Below are 26697 nucleotides of genomic sequence, written 5' to 3'. Positions count from 1 at the left end.
AAATCAGGAGAGGCATATTAATCACCGATTAGAAGAGAAACTGTCCCCATCAAGCAGGGTGGTCAAATTCCCCCCAACCAGCATCCTTCCTCCTCTGCAGCACTTCATACCGTGAGAGGTGACCAAATGCCACTGTGCAACTGCTGACAGAACCGAGGGGCAGACGCTGAGGGCGGGCATGCGCCCTGGCTACTTGACTAGAATTCATGCAAATGGATGACAGATGATAGGTCTTAGTCTCAACAGGAAGCAAACGCACAGCAATAAATTCTACACCAACACAAGTCCGCATCACTCCTCTCTTTACACCCGGTGAGCACTTTAGTCAGACCTGGATTCCAGTCCCCTTCTGCCACTTACCAGCTGTGGCTTTGGGCAAGGTCATCTAAATGATCTGAAGCTCAGTCGCCTCATCCACAAAAGAGGGAAAACAATACTAGCTAACTAGTAGTTGCGGAGAGGATTAAATCAGGGCCCGAATGAAAGCTTTGAGCCCAGCACCCGGCATTCGTTCACTCTGTCAGGGTATCTACTATGTGAGGACACTGTGATATGTGTGGATACACAGAGATGAACTCAATGGAAGTTAGCTATGATTATCTGCCTGCAATCAGTGGTAAATTATACCAGATTAAACATGTTTTAGAACTCTGGTTGAAGAAACCACTTAGTGCTCCACAGAGAGCACTGTCGCAGTATGAATAAAACTCAGAGTAGGGAGGCAAAGGCAATGTCTTACCCTTCTTTTGTACATCACAGTGCCTAACACACAGTTCAAGGCCAGAAAGTAAATTTTATTTAACAATTAATTTGGGGTGCCTGGGTGGCTCAGTTGGTTAAGCGACTGCCTTCGGCTCAGGTCATGATCCTGGAGTCCCGGGATCGAGTCCCACATCGGGCTCCCTGCTCAGCAGGGAGTCTGCTTCTCCCTCTGACCCTCTTCCCTCTCGTGCTATCTCTCATTCTCTTTCTCTCAAATAAATAAATAAAATCTTTAAAAAAAAAGTTAATTTGAAAACAGGGCATTAAGGAAAATGGTAGTAATTTTCACTCATTTATGGGAATTTTCCTTTTGAATATTAGTCAGTACTATTTTTAATAAATTCCAAGAGCTATTTAAATTTTTTACTGATATGGAGCTTCTGTCTTTTAATACTATTTTAAAATAAATGATGCATTGGCTGGATTTTTTTAAATAACAAAAAGGAGTATTTTCTACTAAGATTTTACTCTACTTGAAGACTTGAAGCTGCCTTTTTAGAAGGAGCTACATAAATTCAAGATATTTGAAAGAATAAAGAATAAAGGCCATTTTAGACCAAGTGCCACACTATATTACTTTGTGAAAACGTATAATAAAGTGGTTTCAAGAATTTGCTCTCTCTTACTAGACAAAATTTACCAGGACATTCACAAATAATTCAAAAGCATGTAAAAAACAAAACCAAAAAAACCTCATAGTTCTATCAGATCTCAACATGGGCATACCTGAAATCATTCCTCTATTTCCAATTTTTGGTACCATTTGGTTTTTGATATTTATTTACTGACAGAAAGAGAGAGAGAGAATGAGCATGTGAGGGAGGGGGGATGGTGATGGAGAGGCAGAGGGAGAGGGGGAGAAGGAATCTCAAGCAGTCTCCATGCCCAGCGTGAGCCTGATGCAGGGCTCACTCACATCACCATGAGATCATGACATGAGCCGAAATCAAGAGTAGGACACTTAATCGACTGAGCCACCCAGGCACCCCAAGAAAATCATTTTCGACAATTTTGCCTCCCCTCTCCATTTCCCATCTGCACCGCATTGTGTTAAAATGACCCAGAACCTAGTTCCAGATTGTTAAACTATTATTACTTTTAACATTATAGTTTTGCCGTATCTGGGATCTGTCAAGATAAATGCATCCAACTTCACTGACACATTATGGAAATTACTTTTTTGCTCACTAATGTTGCTTATGCCTTGAAGTCTTCACTTCTTGGCTTTATTTTTTGTGATATTTTAGTATATCCTACAGTATTTTTTTCAAAAAGGGCATGAGTCTGCATATTCCAAAAAGTTGATTTGGTTCTTTTACTTAAAGGTATGAACAGAGTATACAACTCCAGGTTCAAAATACTCATAGTCGCAATGCTCAGAGCATTGTCATGTAGTATTTAGTGTCATGAATAAGTCTGATGTCATTCTGATTCTCATTCCTTTGCATAGAGCTTGTTCCTCCGTGGAAAAGTTCAAAATTTTCTTTTAAGTTGTGGAATTAAGAAATTTCACCAGAATGTATCTAGGTGAAAAAGCACTGTTTACTGCTGTAGGCCCCTCTCAACTGGCCCTTTCAACTCCTAGGGCTCTTCTATCTTCTCTAGGAAATTTCTTCTATCACATGTTTGATTAGATTCAATTGGTCTATCTTTGATTTTTCAATCCTATCTTCTTTCTTCCACCTTTCATATCTTTGGGTTTTCTTGCTCTATGTTCTGAGAGATCCTAGACTACCTTTCTTTTATCACCAATTCAGAATTCTGGGACTGCCCATTTTGCCTTTCAACCCTTCCTCTGAGTTCCAATTTTGACAATAATTTTCTTAATTTCCAGAAACTTTATCTTCATTTTCCTTTTTCAGAGAAGCTGGTTTTTTGACTTGTGAATTTAATGTCCTGTTAAGTATCTCTGAAGATAGTAATAAGTATTTTATTTTTTAAAAAAAGATTTTTAATTTATTTGAGAGAGAGTGTGTGTGCGTGTTCGCATGGGGGTGGGGGGAGGAGGAGCAGAGGGAGAGGGACAAACAGACCTCTGTGCTGAGTACTGAGCCCAACATGGGGCTTGATTCCAGGACCCTGAGATCATGGCCTAAGCTGAAATCAAGAGTTGGACGCTTAACTGACTGAGCCACCCAGGCGGCCCAGTAATAATAAATATTTTAAAAGTTCTCTTCTATTTCTTCTTAGTCTATCTTGGTACTTCTTTTTCTCATGGGTACTTGCTGATGTTTCTTTGTTATCTGGTCATATTATAAAGGAAGGATGCAGAAAGATCAAATGATTGTCGATAACTGGCAGTTTTTCTAAGTGATTAGATATATTTCCATGGTAGGCTTTTCCCCAAAGGGGTGGGCTGATTGTGGAAATCTATGGGTGGAGATTCCAGAAATATTTACCAAGCATTTACTATGAGCAGAGCACAATGTGCCCATGGAGGCTGGGGATACCTTTCCCCAGTGGTGATATATGAAAAAGTCTTACTTCAGGAGCAAAACACTTGAGTCTATTTACTAATGTGCAGAGCTATTTCACTTTTCTTCCCCTTCAAATCTGCTTTAAACATTCAAAGATACTTTATGTCCTCATTCTCTAGTGCAAGTCCTAACACATGGAGTCTTCTGAGGCAGATCCCTATTTTATTTTAAGAAATCCAGCCTTACCGACTTTAGCCCGGGAGCAAAGACACAGCCAGACCCTAGAGTAATTCTCAATCCTTGGTTGCAAATTAGAATCACCCAGGGAGTTTAAAAATGTGTGCCTAGAGTTCCAGCCTGTGACATTTAAGATTCTTATTTAATTGGTCTGGGCATCAGGATTTTAAAAGCTCCCCAGGTAATTCTAAATTCAGCCAAAGTTGAGTACTACTACTAAAGCTTACTGCCCCAGCTGTTCCATATTGTTTTAAAACAACCCTGATGATTGCCCCATAGCCTGCTTTGGCTCCCTTGTACCAGCTGACTGTGAGCTTAGAGTTCTGCCCAAGTTTGTTGAGAAGAATGGTATGTACCTCTGCAGAGATCTTCTCTACACCTGTTTTGAGTTGGGTTTCCTGAGTCTAGTTTCCATCAGTCCAATTTTATCTTCCAGATAAATTTATATATTCCAGAAATTCTTCATAATTTCTGATCCACTTCTTGTATTCTCCCTATTTTCCAACACGACTGTGGATTTTTTTTTTTTTTTAAGATTTTATTTATTTGACAGAGAGATAGAGAGCACAAGTAGGCAGAGCGCAGGCAGAGGGAAAGGGAGAAGCAGGCTCCCCCGTGGAGCAGGGAACCCAATGTGGGGCAGGGAACCCAATGTGGGGCTCGATCCCAGGACCCTAAGATCATGACCTGAGCTGAAGGCAGACGCTTAACCAAACGAGCAAAGTAGGCACCCCCGACTATGGATTTCTTACCCTTTTTAAAAATCATTCTCTAAACCCCTTGCCCATGTCTTAAGAATTCAGAGGGATCTGGATAGGGAAGGGAGGTGAGAAGGAAGGGTATTCCACCAAACAATCCTGCAGATGGCTCTGCTGAAATGTTCATCTTTGAAAACACTGACGAATGTCTGCATTTTTTGCGTTTAAATGTGGTTGAAGGCACTGTGAGGCAAGAGAGCCACATACAGCCAGCATTTTGATGTGTCTAAGCACTGAAGTTAACAAATCAAAAAATGGGAAAGACAGGGGACTTGGGGAAGGAGGAGCAGTAGCCATTTAGAGCCTTATGTCAGTCAGATTAGATTTCTAAGAAAGCAAAGCTTAAAGGTAACAATGTAGCTACTGCTGGTAACTGAATTATCAGTCATCATCCCAATGTCAATTAGACTACCTTAGAGCACTGTGACTTTTTTTTTAATGGAAAAAGAACAAACTTGAATAAAACTTACAAGATGGTCATCTTAAATGATCTAAGAAAAAGCACACTGGAACAGAATCTAAAAATTGATCAAATTATTAGGATCCTGACAGAGGGTGGCTCAGTCAGTTAAGCGTCTGCCTTCAGCTCAGGTCATGATCCCAGGGTCCTGGGATCCAGCCCTGAGTTGGGCTCCCAGCTCAGCGGTGCTTCGCCCTTTCCCTCTGCCCCCTTGCCCCCCCCAACCCCGGCTTGTGCTCTCTCTCACTCTCTTTCTCTAATAAATAAAATCTTTAAAAAAATTCTTTGAGGAAGAATAAATCCTGTCAACTAATGTAAGTTTTCTCCTCTTCCACATACAAAATAATTAAAAGGAAGCAAAAGATCACAATTCAGTAAAAGCCTTTGGTTTCAGTCCATCAATTTATTATTCAAAAACCAAACAAATATCTTGGAGAAACAGTATTTAGATACAATTAGTATTAAGAAGCTATAGAATTACTTTGAAGACTGTTAACAACAAAGACAAATTAATCATGGGTTCTAGGTCAACCCTGGTAGAGCCAAAAGGATTTGCTGATGACCTGAATGTAGGATATAAGATAAAGAGTCAAGGATTTCCTTCCTTAAATCTGTTTTCAGGAAGCAAATTATATAAGTGGAATACAGAAGGCAGAAAAAAGAAATTAAATGTCCTGTACTAGGCACCTTTCTACATTTAACTGTCACAACAACCTATTGTGTGGGTGTAAAAGATTATTATTCCTGTTTTACAGATGACAAATCTGGATGCCCAAGGTAGTCAAGTAACTTGTCTAAAGTCATAAGAATATCAAGTAGTGATTCTAAGATTCAAAATCCAAGTCTATCACTTCCAAAGCCTGTGTGCCCCTCCCCTGACTACTCATTGTATCTTTACACAGAAGTGACAGGCACTCTGTAACTCCTGTGTCTCTAATGATATATTATACGATGGATCATCATTGTCTCCTATTCTCTTCCACTGCAGAACTGGCTTTAGTTCTGGGATTTCTTCCTGGCTTTGAATCTAAGTGTACAGGTGATGCTATCAGAAAAGGCAAACTGGTAAAGACCAAGAAGACTTCCAAAATAATAAGGTGATTGTGGTTTCGGACAGAGACCACTTTTAAGTCAACTCTCTGTCTTCCTCCCACACACGGTGAACTTGTTTCAAAAAGGGAAAGCAGGACACCTTACCCTTGATAAGTAAAAATACATTTTTATAAAACTGATTTGTTCCAGAAAAAAACAAAAAGGGCTTTTGGGAGAAAAAGTAAAAATAAACCATTTACTCTAAAATTTCCCAAGAAAGTACAATCCTAGCAAGATGAGAGACAAAAATCAGTCATTATCCTTTCGTAAGATATTTGGAAACAGGAAACGTAAAATGAGATAAAGAATTATTCAAATATTTTTAAAAATCCACTGATAGTATGTTAAGGGAAGGGGATATAAGAGAAAAAATACAGGTACCTGTTCATTTCTGCAGAAGAAATACAAGAAGTATAAGCCAGGAACTAATGTGACTGGTGACGGATGAAAGTAGGTAGGAAGGAAGGTGGAAATGGGAACACGTTAGTACAGATGAGGGGGGGGAAACACTTCTGTGTATATCTTTTTGTATAGTTTGGAATCATGGTAATGTTTCATCCACCCCAAACACAAATAAATAGTTAACATCAACCAGTGTGTGTGGAACACAAACATAACAAATGAACGAACTGCATTATAAAGGAATAGCATAACTACACTGAAGGGAGTGAGGAAAAAGAACTAACCTAAGTTGGAAAGCAGTGTTTTCGATGTATGCTCTAAGGCTCATGACTAAAGGAACTATAAACAAATATTTCCTATATTTAGCAAGTTTGTTTTTCACAGGGTGTGGGTTAGCAATTCTAAAACTACTTTCTCTACAAACTACAATTAAGCAAATAAATATATTGTGGATAATGAGAGTGAGGTTTCTCACTGCTGGAGAAAGCAGTTTTAAATAAGCAAAGGGAGAAGGTAAGAATGAATCTGTGGTGTTGGACTGGAACTGGAAGTGTTAGTATGTACTCATAGTTTGTAATATATATACACAGACTAATAAAGAATACATATAGTTGTGTATATATGCATATTGAGGCACATATATTTCCTAGCTCTGTCTGCTTAAGAGGTTCTAGAAGCAATAACATTCCATAGTGTGAGTATACCTAGCACCCGGATCTTGCTTTTTAAATACCATTCTCTAATAAAACAAATCAGAGCTCCTTGGAGAAATGACTGATTCCAGTTCCGGGGCAAGGAAGTTACAAAATGAGCCTAGAGCATCTTGTACCAAAAGTAAGGAAGTACTGGGGCGCCTGGGTGGCTCAGTTGGTTAAGTCTCCAACTGTTGGTTTCAGCTAGGGTCATGGTCTCGGGGTTGTGGGACTGAGCCCTGGGTTGGGCTCCGCATTCAGCATGGAGTCGGCTTGGGATTATCTCCCTCTGCCCCACCCCCTTGCTTGCTCTCTCTAAAATAAATAAAATCTTTTTTAAAAATAATTTTTGAAAAGACTTTATTTATTCACTTAGAGAGAGAGAGAATGAGTCAGGGGAGAGGTAGAAGCAGACTTCCCACTGAGCAGGAAGCCTGACATGGGGCTCAATCCCAGGACCCGGAGAGCATGACCTGAGCTGAAGGTAGACGCTTAACCATCTGAGGCGTCCAGGCGCCCCATAAGTAAAATCTTAAAAAAAAAAAAAAAGTAGGGAAGTGCTTAAAAACCAAAGGAGGTACGTTGAAAAGAACCTTCTAATGGCCAAACTTGGGACAATTTGAGCAACAAATAAGAATAGCAATGAAGGGGCGCCTGGGTGGCTCAGTCGTTAAGCGTCTGCCTTCAGCTCAGGTCATGATCCCAGGGTCCTGGGATCGAGCCCCGCATCGGGCTCCCTGCTCCGCAGGAAGTCTGCTTCTCCCTCTCCCACTCCCCCTGTTTGTGTTCCCTCTCTCGCTGTCTCTCTCTCTGTCAAATAAATAAATAAAATCTTTAAAAAAAAAAAAAAAAAGAATAGCAAAGAGGGCGCCTGGGTGGCTCAGTCATTGAGCGTCTACCTTTGGCTCAGGTCATGATTCCAGGGTCCTGGGATCAAGCCCCACATCGGGCTCCCTGCTCAGTGGGAAGCCTGTTTCTCCCTCTCCCACTCTCCCTGCTTGTGTTCCTTCTCTTGCTTTGTCTCTCTGTGTCAAATAAATAAATAAACTTAAAAAAAAACTTTTAAAAAAGAATAGCAATGAATAATAACCTACAGAATAAAATAAATTCCTATGAGTCCATACTATTATAAATAACTGAATAAATAGGGGAGGAGAGGCAGCTCTTCCTCATAGCAGAATTCCAATTAAATTGTAGAAGAACAATGGAAATAGAAAATCACCATTAGGCAAATACTACAGTAATAACTGCTGCATACAAAAATCATTCATGGAAAAAAAAATCATTCATGGACACTAAAATCAGCATGTGAAGGTGTGATGTAAAAGAAGATCTCTGCATGGTCTTCTAGTAGTTCTCTCCCAATGAGATACTTAGTAAGGCAAAAATAGGAACTTTACAAAGGAGAAACATAGCAGACCCCAAATTAACCAAGGCACCCAAGTTAATATCATCACTATCATGTACCTCCTGATAATGATGAACTGAGAAGGGCACATCACCACTTATGTGGTATTTTTCAAAAAATGTGTAACTTCAGTTTAATGAAACAAACCCAAATTGAAGTAAATTCTATAACCAGCCAGCTGTCTTCAAAAGTGTTAAAGTCATGAAAATCACAGAAAGACTGATCAACTGTCACAGACTGGAGAGACTACTATTAGAGGGACTAAATACAATGGTGGATCCTGAATCTGACCAAGGACCAGAAAAAGAACATCAGTGTGGGAACTGATGAAACTCACATAAAATCTGCAAAACAGTTAATAGTATTGCACCAAGGTCAATTTCCTGGCTTTGACAGAGGTACTGTGTTGAGGGAAGATGTGAACATTAGGGGAAGCTGGGTGAAGCATATAAGAGAATTCTCTGTACTAGTTTCACAGTTTGTAAGTTGAAAATTATTTTAAAACAGAAAGCTCCCACTGAAATACTAGATAATAAAGACTCCCACTGAAACTACTACTAAAAGCAAGATCTGATTTAATTTAGCCTGCCCCAAAGTTAACTCCGCAGTGGTGGCTTTGTGGCACTGTCTATAATTGGGAAAAAATCTTCCTTTTGTTTTGGTTGCCAAAAACCTCCAGTTTAAAAATACACATTATAAATTGCTGAATTTCAGGAGCTACTATATCATAGGGAAAAAAATATTTCTGTAAATGTTTGAAAATTTTCATAATAAAAAATTAAAATGTATGTTCTAGATAACCTTTTACGTACTTGCCAAAGATAATTTTCTATCATCCCTGTAACTTTCATAAACATTTAGAATTCTGTCATGGAATGTTCAGGGCTAGTAGGACCTTAGAAATCAATACATCTACCCCTGTGTCACTGGAAAGGAAGAAACTTAACACCCAGAGAGGCAACGGCTAGGTAGAGTCAGCTGAAGCCAGAATCCTCGTCCTCACTCCTGGTCTAGGTATTTCTCCAACATCTGAGTTCCTCTTCATTTATTCCAAAACTTACCACGAATGATAGCTACCTAAACACTTCAACTGCAATAGTACAGTAATACTATTTATAATTGTATCCAACTAAATGAGTAACTCAATTTGAACTAATCTGCCAGACTCACAGAAATGAAACATGGGTCTCAAATAGTATATGCAACAGTAAAGATAAGAAAATCAACCATTCTAGTTTACGGTTCCAAATGAGCTCTTCACTTTAAATAGGCCTTTTATCAGAATTCACATTGCCATCCTTGTTTGGTGCTTTGATTGTTTTCTTAGTGGAAGTACTTTTCCATGTTTTTCTCACAACTCTCTTTTTTAAAGTACTTCAGCTCAGTGAGTGGCATCTTTCAAACATCTATCCACGCAGAGAGCATCTACCGAACACCAAATGTGTGTAAGGCACTGTAGGTGATGCTGGAAACAAAAAGATGAAGAAAGATTCTGGTCCTCAAGTTGTATACCAGGGGAAGGGGCAAACACTGATTATAGTATAGGGTACATGATGACAAACAGGGTACATGATGGTATACAGAATGTGCTCTGGGAGGGAGGAGGAGTGATCAGGTATCTCAGTCCTCAGTAGTATCCTTACTCCCAACTTAGCAAATGAAAAAATGGAAGAGCTTTAAGTCATTCAATAAATGGCAAAGCAGAACTTGAACCCCGATCTCCTAGAATAGAATGAACACTATTATCCAATTTTGATCTAACTAAAATGAACTTTTTCTTCTTGAGGAAAGCCAGCGAAATGGGTTTGATAGCTCTGAAGTGCACTGCAATCTAACTGCTCTGTTTAGTTAACTCCGTAACCTTGGGCAATTTATGTAACTTCCCTGAACTCATTTTTCTCACCTGGGGATAATAAATCTTATCTTGTAAGGTTATTGTCAGAAATAAATGAATAAATATGTAAGGCAGCTAACATAGTCGCTGGCACACAAAGGAGTCCATAGACTTGGACTTGATGGATGGGATTACCTTTTATTCACTTTCTGGGTCTACAGAAGCTGGCACAGTACCTGGCATGGACATGTTGGATGAATATTTACCAAATAAAGTCACTATTAAATAAATGTTGAGTTTAAAACTATTCTTGGGCTTGGGGGCGCCTGGGTGGCTCAGCTGGTTAAGCGTCTGCCTTCGGCTCAGGTCATGATCCCAGGGTCCTGGGATCGAGCCCCGCATCGGGCTCCCTGCTCAGCAGGAAGCCTGCTTCTCCCTCTCCCACTCCCCCTGCTTGTGTTCCCTCTCTCGCTGTGTCTCTCTCTCTGCCAAATAAATAAAATCTTAAAAAATAATAATAATAATAATAAAAAACCCTAAAACCATTCTTGGGCTATATGCAATTGTTTATTACTATAAACAGATTTTTAGAAAGAAATCTCCATTTTATCCCCATAGATAGAACCCAACTTTTAAGGACTAAGTATTGCTATCACAGCAATACTTACTTTCAACTGTTGCTCCTTCGTTTGGGTTTGAATATCCTTCTCCTTTCTGTTTGATTCTTCGGATAATGCCTCCATCTTCAAATAAATCCTCTCCTTTGAAATCAAGCAGCTCAATCTAGAAAGGAAAAAAGGATTTGGCTGAGAAAAGACCAAACAGAGCCAACTTAATATACTTAAAGACAAGGGCAACCAATTTTCCTTTCATTCTACAAAATAAAACTCTTTTATATTTATCTATGCATCTCAGTTATTGGGAGAGTAGGAAAAAAGGAAGACTGCACTTTCAATAGCTGGAAAGAGCCTTCACGTAGCGATAATGTCTAGGACTGCATCCTGTGGGGTTGCAGCGCAAAGACAGACAGGAAATACTAGGAAACCTGCCTTGTGGGCACAAAGCCAGAGCTACAAGGTGCTGGCCCAGAACTGTTTTGTCTGACTCTAAAGGCCACCACCTTTCCACCCCAGATTCATGGAATTCCCTTTTTAAATGTAAAAATAAATCTTACGAATCAGGCCTAAGACCAAGTAAAGGTGTTTTTTACCTAGTTATGATGTTTCAGGCATTTCCTCCCTTAATTTTTTTTTAAATTAGATTTGGATAAATATATGTAATTCAACACAGGATGAATAACATTATCACCACTTACTGCTTCTAATGAAGAAGTGAGATCTGTGACAAATAGTAAACCTGTTTAATATGAAAATATCTTACAGTTTGGTTTAGGTACATTTCAACACTTACCTCCCACATTTCCAACCTCTCTTCTGGTCAATTTTGAGTATGTTATACTCACCCCACTGACCAGAATCTTTATTTCTTAAGCCTGGTGTCTTTTGTTTATTTGGATATGACCTTTCTGTGCCAGAAACACGTTTCTAAGAAAGCACTGGCACACACCCCTTGGGTTTGTGGGAAACAATTCAAGAAGCCAAGCTCCAAAATAAATAAGTTGGATCTGATTCTCAATAGCAAGCCTAGCTCCCTGTTCCACTGCCTGTTTGTTGCTTCAGAGCCAGCACTATAGTAGAACAGATGCTAACAAGGCAACATCACACACAAACTTACTTCAAAAAAGAGAGTTGCATTTGAGGGAATTTTGGGGAGACTGCCTGCTGAGCCATATGCATATTCTGGTTTGCAGAGTAAATGGCAGATCTCTCCTTTCTTCATGGTAGCCACCCCAATGTCCCATGCCTTGATGACTTGGCCTAAAAGAAAGAAAAATGTGGTTGAAACCTATAGGCCATATTTAAAGATACTGAACTCTCATAAAACACAAGTTCAAACAAATTTCCTATTCTTTTTACATTACACACTCAATAAGTAGTGGCTACGAAAGAAGCTGGTAAAAGCTACCCACTAAGAAATAAATTGTGATTTTTGAGGGTGATCAGAGTAGATTCCCTGCTGAGAAGGATGAAAGTAGATACTACTAATTGCTCAAAGACTGAATCTTTGAAATGTAGCTGGGTTGCAGTTGTTGCTTAATTTATAATTTCAACTATGAAAATAGGGCATTTTTCTAGGTATAGATGGAACAAAAATAGTATGGAGTAAAATGGAATTTGTCCTAAGGAAGCTTATAATTTAGTTGGGTAGACAAAAACAACAAACAGCTGGAAAAGTATAAATTGCATAAAAGGTCCATGAAAGATGTCTTCTCAAAATTTAGAAAAAAGAAAAGTTTTGTTTTGCTTTTTTAAACAAAATGATTATGTGTTCTTTTGTCAAATCACAAGAATTACTGAACTCAGAACTTTTTTCCTACTTCCGGGAAACTAAAAGTTGAGTTTACTCCTCAACTGTAGAACTGCATTAGCTTATGTAATTGGGCTTTTTTTTCTGTTTTATTTGACAAAGAGAGAGCGAGCACAGGCCGAGAGAGCGGAAGGCAGGGGGAGAGGGAGAAGCAGGCTCCATCCCAGGCCCCTGAGATCATGACCTGAGCTGAAGGCAGATGTTTAACTGACTGAGCCACCCAGGCGCCCCTAGCCTATATAATTGTACTTATGTATTACAACAAGCAGTCTCAAATCCTTTGGGAAACAATGAAAAATGTAGGTGATCTAAAGGGATAAAATACAAAAATGAGGTACAATGTCAATCAAAAACTTAAGGACTGACAGCAAATTCAGGTAAATAATGAATCTCAGTGGGAGTGAGTTTTAAAAAAAGCTATTTTCCTGAACTGAGAGTGGATGATAGGATATTAGAATAAGGGGAACTCTATACTGAAGTAGGTAAGTAGAGATGGATTAAGCATTCGTGACTTACGACTACAGCATGTCTTCATTAAGTATTATAATTTTTCAAAAGGTCAGATACTTATTTTAGTTAAAAATTTGTAAGTTATATATGCCTATTATTTAAGCACACACGAGAGAAAGATATGAAGTGAAAGGGTATCCATTCCCTCAAGAAGCCACTGTTGTTCCTTTTATATCCTTCCGGTGTGTGCTGTCACTTTTAAAAAAATTTAAGACACAAATGACAGCATATTTTACATTCAATTCGGCTTTTCATTTAACATATATCTTGGGGCACCGGTGTGGCTCAGTCAGTTGGGTGGCCAACTCTTGGTTTTGGCTCAGGTCATGATCTCAGAGTTGTGAGATGGAGCTCTGAGTCGAGCTCCACACTGGGCATGGAGCCTGCTTGGGATTCTCTCTCTGCCCCTCCCAAAATAATATATATCTTGATCTTTCTCCATCAGTAGAAAGGAGGATATGCATTTTAGAGGTTAAAAGTGCAACCTGTTTTAACCTCAAACTATCTGGATTCAAATACCAGGTCTGACCCTTACAAGTGATGCACAAATTATTTAACCACTGTGCCTCAGTTTCTCATCTGCAAAATATAGATAATAATAGTGCCTGCCATACAGTTGTTATAAGAATTATTAGATAAAATATGTCAAATGCATAGCATGGTGCCTGGCTTAATAAAGAACAGCAATCATTATCGGGGTGCTCAGTCAGTAGAGCATGTGACTCCTGATCTCGGGGTTGTGAGTTCAAGCCCCATGTTGGGTGTAGAGCCTACTTATAAAAATAATAATAAAAGAACATCATCATCATCATAAATACAAACAGGTCTCCCTCATTCTAAATGGCAGCATAATATGCTAGTCACTCTCCTATTGAGAAACATATTAACAACAGTATTTTAAATAAGGATATTTGTCCATATATGACTGTCTACTTTATGCAACTATATTTGGAGGGTAAATTCCTAGAAATGCAAAGGTGATGTGCATTTTCAATTTGATAGACATATTGCCCAAATGCTTCCAAAATGGCTATTAACAATTTATATGTTCACACATGGTTCTACTGTGAAAACAGTCCAGAATCATCAGGCAAAATGTAAAGTCTGCTACTGATAGGTTGGCTTTCCTGTCACTGATTCTCTTCAAAGACTGCTAGGTTTTAGAGGGGGCCCTCAAGAACATTTTTTTTTTTTTTTTTTACTATCAACTCTGATACTTTAAGACATACTCCTTCAGGAAATCTTCATATTGTGGGGGTTACTACCGTACATTTGTTCAAAGCATTTAGCCTTCCCCGATTAAAAAAACATACAAAACAAACAAAAATAATAATATATATTCATCATAGAACACCTGGAAAATATAGAAAAGCATAGAGAACAAAATTTAAAACCTCTGAAATCCTAGCATCTGGGGTAAACTGTCAATTTCCTGGTTCATTTCCTTCCAAATTATGTATGTACGCTTTGTTTGCACTTAAAATTTTTACATATTCATTCTTAAAATTCTGGTCATAATTTATTTGGTTTTGTGATTTGCTCTTTACATTTCATACTATATGAGCATTTTTCTTGTTAAAAGACTATCTGAAAAATTACTTTTGATAACTATATACTATTTTACCTTTTGATTATAATTTCATCATTTCCATTAATAAACACTTAGGTTCTTTCTCCTTTTTTTACTATTATAAAGTTTTAATGAACAATTTTGCACCTAAATCTTCATTCATGTAGGTTTTTTTTTTTTTTGCATAGTAAAAGCCTGTTACCTGACAATCAGAACTATAGTTGGTAGGTTAATTTAAAATGTTGCTTCGAGGGGCGCCTGGGTGGCTCAGTTGGTTGGGCGACTGCCTTCAGCTCAGGTCATGATCCTGGAGTCCCTGGATCGAGTCCCACATCGGGCTCCCTGCTCGGCAGGGAGTCTGCTTCTCCCTCTGACCCTCCCCCCTCTCATGTGCTCTCTCTCTCTCAAATAAAATCTTAAAAAAAATAATAAAATAAAATGTTCCTTCGAGTGAGGAATCAAAAAAAGAACATATACATACCTCAAACATTTTTTTACCTTAAAACATATCAAAGTATATTAATTCACTAATCTTTGTTACAAGTCCAACTCCTTGTCTGTGAATGTGGCTCTGGTGGTAAAGAGTTCCACATCATCTTTACTGTATACATCACACTTACGATATATCATTTCAATTTGCAATGTGGGTTTAACTTCTGAGAACCAGAAGATACTTGTAAAGCAATCAGTACAAAGAACCTTTCTGATAAAAATGTGTTCTGAATGGCCTACTTGTTTTTGCCTTTTACCCACCCCTAATTCAACAGCAATTCAAAAAATGTTTTTAGCAATTCACCTTAGTCTTTCCAAAAATGTTCAAGTTTTCATTGAAATAATCCCTCTTTCATTAACTAATACAAGTGTTTTATATATGATCCAATTAAATTCTATAATTACAAAAAGCACAATGGATATAAACAGGTTTCAACTGATTCTTACTAAGAGGAAGAAAAAAGCAGCCCCTAACATCTGGAAACTGCTTGACATTGACAGCTAGGCCTTAATGATGTCTGAAGCAGGCTTGGGGAAAGCTAGGCCATGCTATTCTCCTGTTGGACATAAACAATCTCACAAAACATCAACATCAGACAAGGTCACTCTGAGACCATGAAAAAGTGAGACAAAACAAAAACACTTCAAAATTTTGTCTGGACAAAAAATAAGGTCATTGTGCAACCTACAAAATACCAAACATCCCCCTCTCCTGGCTGACAGGAGTGACTGCTGCTTCTCCAGCAGGTGTAGCTTCAGTCTCTGTCTATTCAGCCTGCCTCCTAGATAAGATTAAGATATCCAAAGAATCAGCCCACATCCTAACAATATCCCATCCAGAGCAAAGACCCTCTTCCTTATATAAGCCCAAATCCTATAATAAATCCTTTTTAACACTCCTACTGAAAGCAGAGTGTAGGACCACATCACAGAATAGGAAAACAGCAGTATCACTCAACATATTTGCAAACAGAATGAAGAGCATAATTAGTCTGGAGTTGGTTAAGCAAGCTTCTACCATACTTCCTTAGGTTCAATTCCCAGAAGCAGAATTATGGGGTCAAAGCATAAACATTTTAAGATTCTTAATCTTTAGGATCTTTTGATCTTTAGGATCATAACTATAGGTATGATACACCAAGAATACAGAATTTGTTCTTACACTTGATCTGGACTTCAATTTTATTAGCTCAAACACAATTTATCAATTTCAGGAGTCCTATTTCATTTCTAACAATATCTGAAGTAAAAATATATATTTAAACAAATGTATAATGTAGCTATCCCTAAGTTTAAATGCTTTCTATATATACCTAACTATAGGTAATTGGAAGTTTAAAAGTATACAAAAAGCCCAGTATAAAAGCAATGAACTGTACTTTTTTCTTCCTTCTGCCAAGTGTAATCAAAGAATACATTTTAAAATACAAAATTTTGGGTGCCTGGGTGGCCAGATGGTTAAGTGTCTGCCTTTGGCTCAGGTCATGATCCCAGGGTTCTGGGACCAAGTCCTGCCTCAGGCTCCCTGCTCAGTGGGGAGCCTGCTTCTCCCTCTGCCTCTGCCTCTCTGTGTCTCTCATGAATAAATAAAATCTTTAAAAAAATAAAAATAAAATACAAAATTTTAGGGCGCCTGGATGGGTCAAGTAAGTTAAGTGTCCGACTCTTGATTTCAGCTCATGATCTCAGGGTCCTGGGATTGATCCCCGCATCAGGCTCCCTGCTCAGTGGGAAGCCTGTTTCTCCCTCTCCCACTCCCCCTGCCTGTGCTTGTGCTCTGTCAAAAAAATAAATAACATCTTAAAAAAAAGCATAAAACTTCATAGGTTCAATGTAGGTTCATCAATTTTAACAAGTGTAGCACTCTGGTGGGGTATGTTAAGAGGGGAGGGGAGGATATGCATGTGTGAGGATGGGGCATATATGGGAACTCTGTACCTTCGGCTCAATTTTACTGTGAACCTAAAAGTGCTCTAAAAACAAAGTCTATTAAAAAATCATATTAACACATTTTAATGGAAGCAACCCAAGTGTCCACTGATAGATGAATGCATAAAGATGTAGATAAAGATATATACACATATACACAATGGAATATTACTCAGTTACAAAAAAGAATGAAATCTTGCCATTTGAGACAACATGGATGGATCTAGACGGTATAATGCTAAGTGAAATAAGTCCGTCAGCGGGGCACGGGGGTGGCTCAGTCGGTTAAGTGTCCGACTCTTGATTTTGGCTCAGGTCATGATCTCAGGGTTGTGGAGTCAAGCGCCGTGTTGGGCTCTGCACTGGGTGTGGAGCCTGCTTAAGATTCTCTCCTCTCCCTGCCCCAACCCCCTCTCTCCGCCTCTCTAAAAAAAGAAGTCAGTCAAAGACAAACACCGTATGATTTCACTCCTATGTGGAATTTAATAAAACAAATAAAGAAAAAAGACAGACAATAAAAACAAAACAAAACATCAAAACCAGACTCTTGAATATAGAGAACAAACTGGTAGTTACCAGAAGGAAGGTGGGTGGGGGCATGGGTGAAACAGGTGAGGGGACTAAGAGCACACTTACCACGATGAGCACTGAACGTACGGAACTGTTCAATCACTACACTGTACACCTGACACTAATGTAACACTGTATGTTAATTATACTGGAATTCAAATAAATAGATTTATAAAATAAAGAAACAATTTAAAAATCATATAACACATTTTAAAATATAACACTTTAATTTAATCATGGAATACTTCCATCCACAATAAAAACACAAAACAATGTTAGAACATTCTAACTTTATTGATTTAAAACATTTTAAAAATTGCGGTAAAATACCTACAAAATTTACCACCACAACCATTTTTAAGTGTGCAAATCAGTACTGTTAAGTATATTCACATTGTTGTACAACCAGTCTCTACAACTTTTTCATCTTGCAACGCTAAAACTCTATCCATTAAACAACTTCCCATTTCCTCCTGCCCCAAGCCCCTGCAAGACTTTTATTCTATTATTTCTGTGAATTTGATTACTCCAGATTCATCTAGATGTAAGTGGAATCATATAGTATTGTCTTTTTCCCCCCAGATTTTATTTTTAAGCAATCTCTACACCCAACGTGGGACTCGAATTTACAACCCTGAGATCAAGAGTCACATGTTCTACCAACTGAGCCAGGAAGACTTCCCATATAGTATTTGCTTTTTCATGACTGGCTTTTTTCACTTGGTGTCCTCAAATTTCTCTTTTTTTTTTATTTAAAGATTTTATTTATTTATTTGACACAGAGAGAGAGAGAGAGCACAAGCAAGGGGAGTGGCAGAGGGAGAAGCAGGCCCTGCTGAGCAGCCCAATAAGGGGCTCAATCCCAGAATCCTGGGATCATGAGCTGAGCTGAAGGCAGCCGCTTAACTGACTGAGCCACCCAGGTGCCCCTGTGTCCTCAAGTTTCATCAGTGTTGTCACGTGTCAGAGTTCCCTCCCTTTTAAGGCTGAATAATATTCCTCTGTGAGTGCGAGAGAGAGAGAGAGAGAGAGAGAGAGAGAGAGTGTGTGTGTGTGTGTGTGTGTGTGAGAGAGAGAGAGAGAGAGAGAGAGAGAGAGAGAGAGAGAGAGAGAGACAAATTATCCATCATCTAGACATAAGCACTTGGGCTGCTTCCATCTTTTGGCTATAATGAATAATGCTGCTACAAACATGAGAATGGAAGTCTCTTTTTTTTTTTTTTCTAAGATTTTATTATTTATTTGTGAGCTAGAAAGAGCACAAGCAGGGGGAGGAGCAGAGGCAGAGGAAGAAGCAGGCTCCCCACTGAGCAGGGAGCCCGATGCGGGGCTTGATCCCAGGACCCTGGGAGCACGACCTGAGCTGAAGGCAGACACTTAACCGACTGAGCCACCCAGGTGCCCGCACTGCAGTTTTTACTTATATTTCCCTAATGATTGGTGACGTTAAGCATCTTTTCATACGTTAGTAGGCCATTTATATATCTTTGGGAAAATGTGTAAGTTCTTTGCCCATTTTCTAACAGTTTATTTGGGGTTTTTCCACTGTTGTTGAATTGCAAGAGTTCATTATGTATTCTGGATATTAACCCCTTGTCAGATATGTGACACTCTTCTATCCCTTAAGTTGCTTCTTCACTCTGTTATTATATCCTTTGAAGCAGTTTTTAATTTTGATGTCCAATTTATGTATTTTTTTGTTGCCTGTTGCTTTTGGTGTCACATCCAAAAAATCATTGCCAAATACAATCTCATGAAGCTTTTCCTCTAAGTTTTCTTCTAAAAAAATATAATTTTTGGTCTTGTATTATGTCTTTGATCCATTTTTTAGTTCATTTGTGTATATGGTGTAAAGGTTACAACTTTTCTCTTTTGCATTTGAATATCAAGCTTTCCCAACATCATTTATTTAAAAGACTGTCCTTTATTGATTGGTTCATGTAAGTTTTAAATGTATGCATGCATTTGAAATATGAGCATACTTAAAATACTACAGGATGAAAGAAAAACACTTCTTCATATGGGAATAGAAAAGGAGGACAAAAAAGATAAAATGTGTTCATTGTAAAAAGGTTTCCTTTCGAAACATAAAAGTATAAGCCTTTCCTTTCAAAACACTTAAGTATAAGGCTAGTCACTAATAAGTTTCAGATAATTAAAAACGCCTCTGATTCATTCCTGCTTTACCTTCATTGAAGGATTTCCAGGACTTAGTAGCAATGTGGGCTCACTATTTTAACGGTGTATATTTTGCTAATATTTTCTATTAAAAAAAGAAAATGCCATATCATTATAATATTGAGAACATTTTCCTTTTTTCATACTAGATAAAGCAACTTAGTCTTCCTATTTTTTCCTCTTATGAATTGTTTTAGCCTTATTTTAAAATGTCTTATAAAAGGGCTCTGATAATCATCTCTACTTCTTACCAAAAGTATCCAATTATGAATTGAATTAATTTACATTTTAAGATTCTTTTAAAGTGTTCATGTCTTGTTATATTCATTTTTGCCATTTCTCTAATTACTAAGAAAACTGATCCCAGGATGATATCTCTCCATTCTCATGGCTTTATATTTTTAAAAATAGAGAGAGAAAATGGATATGGTAGCATAATCTGTCCTGGGATAGACTCATTAAGACTAATATCAACTCTGCCAGGTTAAGCTGTTAGATACCTGAAGGCAGGAGTCATGTCTTGATTATTTTCTATTTCCCAAAGAACTGTAACACCGTATTATACTCAATAAAGGAACAGAGTCCATGCTATAATTCTAATTTAAATGGAGTCAGAAATTTATTAGCTTCCCCCAGTTTACTCTTACCCTGCTTAAATCAGCTTCTCCCTAATATATACTCAGTAATGGAAATCAAAAGCATTCCTCTTCCTCTATTGGAAAGTACCAGGTAAAGCCAAAAAAAAGTACTTTCTCAAAGTTTGCTATCTTTCTGGCTCACACTTTTGGAGAGGGTTAGGAAAATTAAATATTTTGGCCTAAAAGCCTTCCTTCCAAATCCTGAATGCTTCTAAACTGACGTAAACAACAACAAAACAGATCTTAACGTATTTAAGCAGGAGCAAGAGTAACAATAGAAATTTAAAAGGAGCACATGGCTAAACCACACACAACCCACAGGAAGTTCGCACAGGTACCCATTACTAGTAGTACTTTACTAGTTGTAAAAGGACAAGGCTTAAACTGCATGGAAAAAAACCACAATTTAAAAAAAAAAAAACCTTTCAAAATAGGAATTCAGCCCATAATATCAAGCATGTAATAGCAAAAATTTTGCTTTTGATAAATCTCATTAACTCTATCATTCCTGTAAGAAAAGTGTCTGGTGTACAGCAGGCACTCAGGAAATTCTGCTGGACCAGGACCTACTTTGTTTTTGTACCTGGTTTGAGGTAGTTTTAAACCTTAAGATCTAATATAACTTGAAAGAGATTGCTTGGGTTTGAATCGTGGCCCTACCACTTTATTGTATAACTTTGGGTTAATTGCTCCATCTCCCTGACCATGGTTTCCTCATATGTAAACAACAACAACAAAAGAACCAGAACCAAATGAAAACAAAAATGGCTAATTATGGTAGGCACCTAAACGATAAAAAAAAATTAGCAAAGTGGATTTCATCAAAATTAAAAACTTTTGTTCCTATAAAGGGCAATTAAAATGAAAAGGCAAGCCAAACACTGTGAGAACACACTTGCAATAATCTGATAAAGTGCTTGTTGTTTTGAACACAATTCAATAAATAGACAGGCAACTGATTTTTTTAAACTGTCAAAAATAACAGATACTTCACAAAATATACAAATGCCCACTAAGCAGAGGAAAAGATACCCTCAATATCACTAGTGAAATGCAAATGATGACCAAAATGAGATACCATTTCACGGCCATTAGAATGGCTACAGTTAAAAAGACTGACTACACTAAGAGCTGGCAAGGATACGAAAAACTTAAACTGTCATGCAGTGCTGGTGCAAATGCAAAATGGTATGGCAACATTTTATAAACATATACTTACTATATGACCAGTAAGTCCATTCTTGGGCATTTACCCAAAATACATGAAAACATACACCCTCACAAAGACACGAATGTGAATGTTCATAAAAACAATGTTCATAATAGCCCCAAACTCCAATGTCCAATTTTTTTTTTAAGATTTTATTTGTCAGAGAGAGAGAGAAAGCGCACAAGGAGGGAGAGTGGCAGGCAAAGGGACAAAGAAGCAGGCTCCCCGCTGAGCAAGGAGCCCAATGAGGGCCTCCATCCCAGGACCCTGGGATCATGACCTGAGCCAAAGGCAGACGCTTAACCAACAGGCAGGCATCCCTCCAGTGTCCAATTTCTGAATGGGTGAACAAATTTCCATACTGTGGAATACTACTTGGCAATTCAACATTCATGAATCTCAAAATCATTATGGTAAGTGAAACAGATAAAGTACCAAAAATGACATGATTCCATTTATATCAAATTCTAGAAAAGGCAGAAGTAGAGTAACAGAAACCAGATTGGTGACTGCATGGGGCCCAGAGTCTGGGAAGGACAGAGACTGCAAAAGGACATGAGAAAACTTCTCAGGATGAGGAAACTGGTCTATATTTTGATTGCGGTGGCAGTTATACAACTATTACCAAAATTCATCAAGTTGTACCTTTCTTAAAAAGGTAAATTTTATATAGGCAAATACGACCTCAAAAAAAACTCAACTGTCAGAACAAACATTAATATGATTGTCACCTAACCAATACTAAATAGATTGTACAAAGAATCTAAAAAATAATAATAGGATTGGTGTGAGGATTAAATGAGAAAATGCACATAAGGCCCTTAGCCTGGCATTGCAAGCACTTAAAAAGTATTAGCTATTAGTCTTTCAACATATATTTTCTCCCTCTTACTCTGATATGCTAATGACTAACTAAATTAACAACTGGTTTTACTAGTGATCATGGGTCATCATGCAGGAAAGAAGATTATATTAATGTTACAGACAGACTGCTGATATTACTTCATTACAGTTTAATCTCAATAGTAAGAGGGAAGTATAAGTATGTGAAGAATCCAAAATGACTGGTTTCTTTGTTTCTCTTCTCAAATTTGGGGGAAGAATGTAACAGGAGTTTTACCTTCATAATTCCCAGCCATGTCTGTCACATACCAAGAACACCAAAAACAACTTCATTGAAGCAGCCCTCTCTAAGAAATCACTAGACCTTGATAAGGGCAGGTGGGGGAGGGGCAGAGCCTTAGAGTGCTTGGATTTACTTTGAAGAACTAAAAGAAATAATTCTTTCATCCTCCAAATCTATCCCTTCCCAATTTTAGTGATAATATATTTGTTGGAGGGAGGGAGGGGGGAAGAAACAGAACTTCTACCATGGAAGTATATTGGAAAATCCTGAGTCCTTATTTCAACTTCTTTTAAAATGAGTTATGAACACAGTTCTAGGAATTCAGAACATGTAAGATTTAGTTAAGAAAACCCAATGAGGGAAACCACCATCTCTTCATTCTAATTTGTGTTACATATTCTGAAGTAGTAATAATCGGTTCTCTTAGACAGATTCAGTTTTGTCTTTCCAGACTTTCTGGGGCTAAAAAAGATGGTTAAGCATTATTTCAAAGAATTTGTATGCAGGCATACATAGTAAATAGAGTTAACACCCAAACTGCTATAGTACAGTTTTTGCCTTTCCACTAGAAAGCCAATAATCCTAACACTGTAACAACAGTAATAAACATGTGAGTGCTTACTATGTGCTAAGCAATGGTGTGCAATATCTTACTTACTCTTCAATATACAACAGTATATATTATCATTATTGTGACTTTACAAATGAGGAAAGTAAGGCACAGAGTTTAACAGATGGCACAGAAAGAGCAATAGACACATATACACAAAACCTATAAGTAAAGCTCAAGTGTATGTGGATGTATATATGTACATATATATGGTATGTGTATTTTTATGGCAATTTTTTACAGATAAGCACTCATAATTCTATTTTAAATACTGAAGTCACAAAAGAATCCCTAAATTAGTGTGACTTTCCACTGAAACATTTTTATTTATTTATTTATTTATTTGACAGAGAGAGAGAGAGAGAGAGAGAGAGAGAGAGAGAGAGAGACAGCGAGGGAAAACAAGAAGCAGGGGGAGTGGGAAAGGGAGAAGCAGGTTTCCTGCTGAGCAGAGAGCCTGATGCGGGGCTTGATCCCAGGACCCTGGAATCATGACCTGAGCCGAAGGCAGAAGCTTAACGACTGAGCCACCCAGGCGCCCCCCCCCTCAATGAAACATTTCTATTTATTCCCTTGGGAGAGGTGAATTTTAAGAGATCAAGAGAGCTCAATATACAATATGCTACAGTCCATTTATATTATTTTTCTTCAGTTTGATGAAGCAGCTACTGCTATAACATAGGCATAAAGCTGTAAACGGCCTAACCAATGCTTCTTGCTTTACAGTCACCCGAGCACATTATGCTACCGAACTTTTACCCAAGTATATTGCTCTATTCTCATATTTCTAATTATCATCTTAAGGGGGCCTCTAAAGGTTCTCTCATTATTTTGGTTTTTAGTCTTTTACACAGTTTTTGTCCCTGTACTCTTTACAGAAGGTACAAGAATGGAATCATAGCCAGGATTAATCTTAAAGCTTTTCCATAGGAACACTCCTACACTGTTGGTGGGAATGCAAGCTGGTGTAGCTACTCTGGAAAACAGTATGGAGGTTCCTCAAAAAGTTGAAAATAGAGCTACCTTATAACCCCACAATTGCACTACTGGGTATTAACCCCAAAGATACAAATGTAATGATCAGAAGGGGTACCTGCACCCCAATGTTTATAGCAGCGATGTCTACAATAGCCAAACTATGAAAAGAGCATACATGTCCATCAACAAATGAATGGATAAAGAAGATATGGTATACACACACACACACACACACACACACACACACACACACGGAATATTATGCAGCCATCAAAAAAAACCCCCCCAAAAAACGAAATCTTGCCATTTGCAACGACATGGATGGAACTAGAGGGTATTATGCCAAGCGAAGTAAGTCAATCAGAGAAAGACACCTATCATATGATCTCACTGATATGAGGAATTTGAGAAACAAGACAGAGGATCATAGGGGAAGGGAGGGAAAAATGAGACAAGGTGAAACCAGAGAGGGAGACAAACAATAAGCGACTCTTACTCTCAGGAAACACAGGGCTGCTGGAGTGGAGGGGGGTGGGAGGGATGGGGTGGCTGGGTGATGGACATTGGGGAAGGTATGTGCTATGGTGAGCACTGTGAATTGTATAAGACTGAGGTATCACAGACCTGTACCCCCGAAACCAATAATACATTATATGTTAATAAAAAAAAAAGAAAAATATGAGCAAATAAAAAAAAATAAAGCTTTCCATAGATGTCTCCTTTTTAGAAGAGCAGGGAAGGTTAGGTGGCTTACTCATGTTAAAATGACACAGGAAAGAGTGAAAACAGGAACCCGTGGCTTCCTAACACCCAGGTGGATGCTTTTCTCCCCATGAGACCACACTCTCTAGATAGGTGTGTCATAGGTAGCAAGTCAACTGGAAGTCACCTATTTTATCTCGGCTCAAAATTCAGGAAACATAAAAGACTCATTCATCATAGGGCAGTTTATTAAGAATATGTGGGTAGAGAAGAAGGTAGCGTAAAGTTCCTAGCAATTTCTTTATTATTAGCAATTCTTAGGTCTACTTGCAAAGACAGCTGCTGAGAGAAGGTGTGTTATCTTAAATCCATCAACTTCTTCAAGAAAGAAATTCAAAGGGTAGAGTAAGAATCTGGGGGGCGGGGTAGTGGGAACAACGATGTCTAAGACGTCTGATGAGGCCATTTACTCTGAGATCATCTCAATTAAATACTGATGCCACAGCCATGCTGTGGCACTGAAGGTTCACATCCCTAAATCAACAAAAAGACAAATTCTAATTAAACTGTCAACATTATCTGCTTTATCAAGAAAGAGAATCTGTATTTGATTTTGATTGGTATCATAATGAAACACAAGATTAATCTCACGTGACCACTAACTCACTAAAGACCTAACGGAGAAGGGAGCAGTGGCACAGCCAGCACCAGAGCGTGGCGAGAGTACAGTTGGACAGGAAGCAGAAGTCGCCATGACCAATGCCTATGAGTACCAGGAAGGGAGAGGAGAAGAGAGGCAGAAAGGGTTTAACTCCATAGTTCCTCATCTGCTGTTTCCTTTCCCAGATCCATGCTTAGTTAACAATTCATCTCAGATGGTACAATCAGAAAAAGAAAGGGATTATCGTCCACACTGAGCCATGATGGTGGATGGGGGATTACTCCTTTTCTCTCACACTCAATCTGGGAACGAACTAGAAGTCTATTATATCTATAGCAGATATGAATAAAAAAAATTGGTAATTTAGCCACTAACTTTCTTTTTTTTAAAAAATATTTTATTTATTTATTTGACAGAGAGAGAGAGAGAGAACACAAGCAGGGGGATGGCAGGCAGAGGGAGAGGGAGGAGCAGGCTTCCCGCTGAGCATGGAGCCTGACACGGGGCTCAGTCCCAGTACGCTGGGATCATGACCTGAGCCGAAGGCAGACACTTAACCAACTGAGCCACCCAGGCGCCCCTAGCCACTAATTTTCAACAAGCCACATGGCCCACAAAGTTCAATTTGATGTATGGGCTATTATTCTCCTTACAAGACTAAAAAAAAAAAAACAAACAAACAAACTAAATTAACTAAAGACATTTAAAAGCATTTGAAAATAAATTAGTATAAATCACATTTAAGACCTGAAAATAGTAGTTCTCAGGCTTTTTTCCTCAGGACCCTCGTTACACCTTAAAAACTGAGGACCCTAAGGAACTTCTGTTTATCTATTGATATTTACCACATTAAAATTAAAGAAAATCATTATTTACCAAATTCATTGAAAAATAGTAATAACCTCATTATATGTTAACACAAGTTATTTTTATGAAAACTGTATTTTAAAAAATTTATTAGTGAGAATGGTATTGTTTTATAAATTTACAAGTGTAAAATGTGTCTAACTTAATAAAAGACAACTAGATTCTCA

The 26697-nt window shown here is 38.1% G+C and overlaps 1 protein-coding gene across 6 annotated transcripts in view; it reads right to left on the bottom strand.

Annotated features, from left to right (window-relative positions):
- Positions 1–26697, bottom strand: part of FKBP5 (FKBP prolyl isomerase 5) — a 122224-nt gene that overhangs the window by 26421 nt on the left and 69106 nt on the right. For all 6 annotated transcript variants that reach the window (XM_027603958.2, XM_027603953.2, XM_027603962.2 and 3 more), the window contains 2 exons: positions 11797–11939; positions 10731–10845 (listed from right to left, as the gene is read on the bottom strand). In XM_027603958.2, the coding sequence (XP_027459759.1) occupies positions 10731–10845; positions 11797–11939 (258 nt within the window). The remainder of the gene's footprint in view (positions 1–10730; positions 10846–11796; positions 11940–26697) is intronic.

This window comes from Zalophus californianus, chromosome 7, assembly GCF_009762305.2.
Source record: "Zalophus californianus isolate mZalCal1 chromosome 7, mZalCal1.pri.v2, whole genome shotgun sequence".
In the NCBI taxonomy this organism is placed as follows: Eukaryota; Metazoa; Chordata; class Mammalia; order Carnivora; family Otariidae; genus Zalophus; species Zalophus californianus.
This window is presented reverse-complemented; position numbering and strand designations above follow the sequence as displayed.